The sequence below is a fragment of the Neoarius graeffei genome, chromosome 20 (genome assembly GCF_027579695.1).
Source record: "Neoarius graeffei isolate fNeoGra1 chromosome 20, fNeoGra1.pri, whole genome shotgun sequence".
In the NCBI taxonomy this organism is placed as follows: Eukaryota; Metazoa; Chordata; class Actinopteri; order Siluriformes; family Ariidae; genus Neoarius; species Neoarius graeffei.
Genome location: NC_083588.1, coordinates 43,713,006 through 43,717,582, shown reverse-complemented (window position 1 = coordinate 43,717,582; position 4,577 = coordinate 43,713,006). Strand labels below are relative to the sequence as shown.

General features: G+C 44.4%; 1 protein-coding gene across 1 annotated transcript; it reads right to left on the bottom strand.

Annotated features, from left to right (window-relative positions):
• Window positions 1–1,405: 1,405 nt before the first annotated feature.
• On the bottom strand, window positions 1,406–2,962 carry LOC132869053 (paraneoplastic antigen Ma2-like). The gene has a single exon (XM_060902408.1). It carries the CDS (start codon window positions 2,960–2,962, stop codon window positions 1,406–1,408), a length of 1,557 nt encoding a protein of 518 aa, XP_060758391.1.
• Between the last annotated feature and the right edge of the window lie 1,615 nt (window positions 2,963–4,577).

The window sequence follows — 4,577 nt, the reverse complement described above, 5'->3', positions numbered from 1 at the left end:
CTGTGATTCCTTGCGGCATTCTTTCGAATTGAAAGAACCCCAGTGGGCAAATAAAGGCCGTTTTCTCTTTGTCGTCTTCGGACATGGCTATATGGTAGTACCCAGAGCGCAAGTTCAGAACAGAAAACCACTGACTTCCTGACAGGGTGTTCAGTGCATCTTCAATGCAAGGCGTCGTATACTGGTCAGGGATTGTGCGGCTGTTCAGCAGTCGGTAATCTATGCACATCCTAATAGAGCCATTTTTCTTTCGTACGACTACAATTGGTGACGCATAGGGGCTTCGAGACTCAGTAATGATTCCTGCCTGTAGCAGTTCTTGTAAATGCTTCCTCACATCTTCAATATCTGCAGGAGCTAGTCGGCGTGACCGCTCACGAAAAGGCCGGGGATCAGAGACGGATTCTGTGCTCTACACCTTTGGCTAACCCCACGTCCCACTCATGCATTGAGAATACATGTGACTTCTGTGCTAGTTTCTGTCTTAGTCTGTTCTTCCATGATTCAGAGATTGGGGTGTCTCCAAAGTTTATTAAGCTTGCATCAAACTCAGTGCAAGCAGTCTCTTTAGGGGGAATAGTCGCGACTGAGTCAATGTGATACATGCAGCCAATCACTGTTCCAACAGGTATGGATGTTTCTCTCGTGTATTCATTCTTGACTAACACTCTGAAGATGTTGACATCCAATGCGCCACTGGGCACAACCATGGGATGGAGGAACACACCAGCGGGCAATGCAGATTTGGGTGATGCATCGATCATCAGTATCTCTTGTTCAACTGGCTTCAGTAACTCAACTTTGCACACTACCTGTGTGTCGCCTTCCGGTGGGATGTTCAGAGGGCCTGGACCCAGCCATCTAACGCAACCAACCTCATCTTCATGCACAGGGATAGCACCACTATGGAGAGTGGATTCTTCTTCATTAACACTAACACGGAGACCTAGTGTTCGCTCAACACGTGCAACATCCACACCATTGTCTTGACACTGTTTCACCAGGCGTCTAACATGGCTAGCATTGGTGCCCACAATGACAGATGTCGGATCTTCAGCTCTGGGGCTAGGACATATGAGAGCAAGGACAGTCACCGTCTGACTGATTCCTAACACCTCAGCTGGATATTCAATGTCAACCACCACATACCCACAATAGGGATAGCTAACACCCGTTTCACTTAATCCCCAGAGGGACAGACCAGACATGGGCTGAATAGGGACATCAGACAGATGCTTCTGGTACCATGGTGCAAATATAATTGTCACCTGCGAGCCACTGTCTAACAGAGCAGTGCAGGAGTGCCCATTAATCTTCAATGGCACTAAACTGGGCGGACCAACTAGACCCTCAGGGATGCAGGCGTTTTCTGGCACATCAGCAGCGCTTTTCTTCACTACACTGTTCACTCCACTAGCAGTGGCATCAGCTGGTTGTTTTTTGACAGTTTCAAAGCTTGGATAAGTCTCTTGATAACTTTGGCTTGGTTCTCTGGGTTCTCACACTTCCCTGCAAAATGCCCATTCTCCCCGCAGCGATAACAAAAATACTCATCAGAGCGTTTGGCTGATCTCTGTGGAGAGCTGGCAACTGGGTTTGGCGTATTTACAGCTGAAATAGCAGCTTGAGGCTCAGGCGCTTTCTGAGTAACTTTCTGTTGCAGGCGTTTCACCTCTTGCTTCAATGCTGTCAGTTCACTGTCAGCGCAATGTTCATTTGATACAGGTTTAAGGGGAGTTTTCTCAGTGCTACCCAGCATAGCTGAAGCTGGCTTAGACACTGCAGCAGTGACTAAAGACTTGAGCTCTTTTATTTCTGATTTCAAGCTCTGAAGTTCAGACTGCTTAACATCACTATCTTGCCTTAGATAGGCACTCTGCACAAAGGGACTGATTTTCTTTCGTGAGGCTTCATATTCCTCTTCTTCTCTTATTTCTTTTAACAGTTGGAGAAAAGATGGCGGGATCAGTTTCCTCTCTCTCAGACGCAGATTGACTACCATCAAATCAGAGGAGACAGCACCACGCAGCAACTGATCTAGTCTTGCTCGGTCTACATAAGCAGGAGGGAGACCACCTCTCTGGACCACCTTGTTCAACGACTGGTCTAGCCGCCTGAGAAAGTCTGAAAGCTTTTCACCTGTCTGTTGCTGTAGTAAGCGAAATGCAAAATACAAGTCATCTCCTGACTCTGCACTCCCAAAGGCATGTTCAAGTGCCTCTAAACAGTGTTCAGGTGACACATCAGGATCACTCCCTCGAGCTGCTTTGATAATCTCCAACGCCGGACCTCTGAGGCTCTCCATGAGTCTTCGCCTTTTCTCTTTGGGAGAGCAATCACACTCTTCCACCATGAGCTTTGCTTGTCCCAGCCAGTGGTCAAACTGCTCTTCTCCGGATGGGGTGGGCAATGTCCCAGAGAAAAATCGTAGACGGCGATAACTGTTGTCACTTGAAAGCTTTGAAGTTTTTTGAAGAAAATCCCCCACCGCTTGCAGGATTAACTCCGTTGAGTTAGGATCTTTAACAGGAAACATTTTGCGGAGGTCTTCTACAGTCTTACCTTCAGCCTGCAGCAGCCCAGCTAACTTTTGACTAAAATCCTGTGCATTGGCGCCTGGAGCTGGCAGTGGAGCATCACCTTGTGGAACTCCATTTGCTATGACTACAGTCCATGCTTCTCCACCTTCAATAGGAAAGATCTCAGGAGGAACATTATCTCTTTCTGCTGTTTCTCTACACTCACACAGGACAAGGTAGCTGTTGTGCCGTGTACTGAAAGTTCGCCCTCGGACTCGCACACGTCCTAAACTCTTCACTGTTTGCATCGTCTCTTCGATGAGGCTGATGTCGACTTCATTGGGAATGAGTAGCAGGACTGCATGATCCTCAGGTACAGCCTCGCCACGGCACCATCCCCTTAGCTCCGTTGCTAACTCTGAATGGCTACTTGAAGTCTCCATAATTACATTAATTTTGAGTCTTTTCAAAAGGAATGCTAATCCTATTTATGCTAAGCAGTTAGCTACCAAATGCTAATAATAAACTAAAAATATCCTTAATTATTTAATTTCCTAAAGTAATTAGTCACATTAATTAACAGTGTTTACGCTCCCGGACGAGCCCCCATTTTATGTAGCGCCCCCCTAGCTGACCTGGCTATTTGTTGGAGTGCGCTCCCCGAATCCATGTATGGCGAGAGATATCTCTCTCTCTCTCTATGTAGTTAACTAATGCTCTAATTTATGTAATCAGAAATGTCTTTGAATGTTGCTATTTAAACTACTTAATGATGCTAATCATGACACTAGGCTACGGTTTTACACATTTAACATAAAGATATCAAACTGATGAATTAACCATGAAATCCTGTCTCTTTCTTAATGTATTGTCTTACTTTGTAAATACCTCGACATGAAATACGTCTCAAATGACCTGTTTACCCTTTAAACAATATGACATGACACTTTTTTACCCTTTAACCTCTAAACTCAGGGTTCAATGTTACCTCTGTATGAATTCCCTACATGAAATATGCACACATGCACAAAACATTAAGTTCAACAGTTTACTTAAAATTAGAAAAATATATATATATAACATACAAACAAAATATTCTCTTTTAGTTCCAGTTCAGTTAGAGTCCAAATAATTCAACTCAGTTTCAATTGTAATCCAAACTCAAATATTCACAACTCAAATCTTCAAGCAAAACCTCATAGGCTACACCTTATTCTAATGCCGGCAGTTTATATCATAAACTGAAATACTATCAAATGAAACAAAAATGAAATGGGTACCCAACCAAAGCATGGTGAAAGTCAAAAGATGCAGGCCTGTAGACTAGTGTGGCTTGGGAGCGGAGAGACCTAAAGCAACATGGCCGCTTCACGCCGTGGCGCATGAAATAAAACTCACTGCTTCAGCTGTTGTCGGCGTCGGGCTCTCGGTAGCGTCGCAGTGCTGGCGGTGCTGAAGGAGCACCGACGATGTCACAGCCGAAGATATGCCTCCGAGGATCGGAGTATGATGATCTGTCACTGAAGTAGTATAGCCGGGCAGGCTACTCACTTGCACAGTTCACTTAACTCCAACAAGCGAAGTCTGGTTGACTATCACTCACGGTATCCTCGCGGGAAACTTTTGGTCAAAGTCTTCCACTAAACTCGCGTGTAACACTACTATGCATAGGCAGAATGTCCATAAACGACTCACTGTCCGTTTGTCATTAAACATTTACCATATACATACATCAAATTAGCGTTTTGCCAACTTTGCAGTTCACATGCGTCACAGCCTAACTCTTAGTCATCTCCGTTTTTTTTCTGCATGCTCTTTTTCCTCTCACACTTCCTGCTTCCCCTCGACCTCCAACCCCCACTCTGATTGGCTAACGTAACAGGTAAGTACATTTGTTACAAACTTTATTCTTTTTACATGTACACAGTTTTTACAGTTTTAACACATTAACATTCACCTTTCAAAAGTAAATAAATAAAATGAAATAAAAGAATACATTGCAAATCTATAACCCCCAGAAAGATAATGTATGTTACCCAACATCCATTTCACTTAACA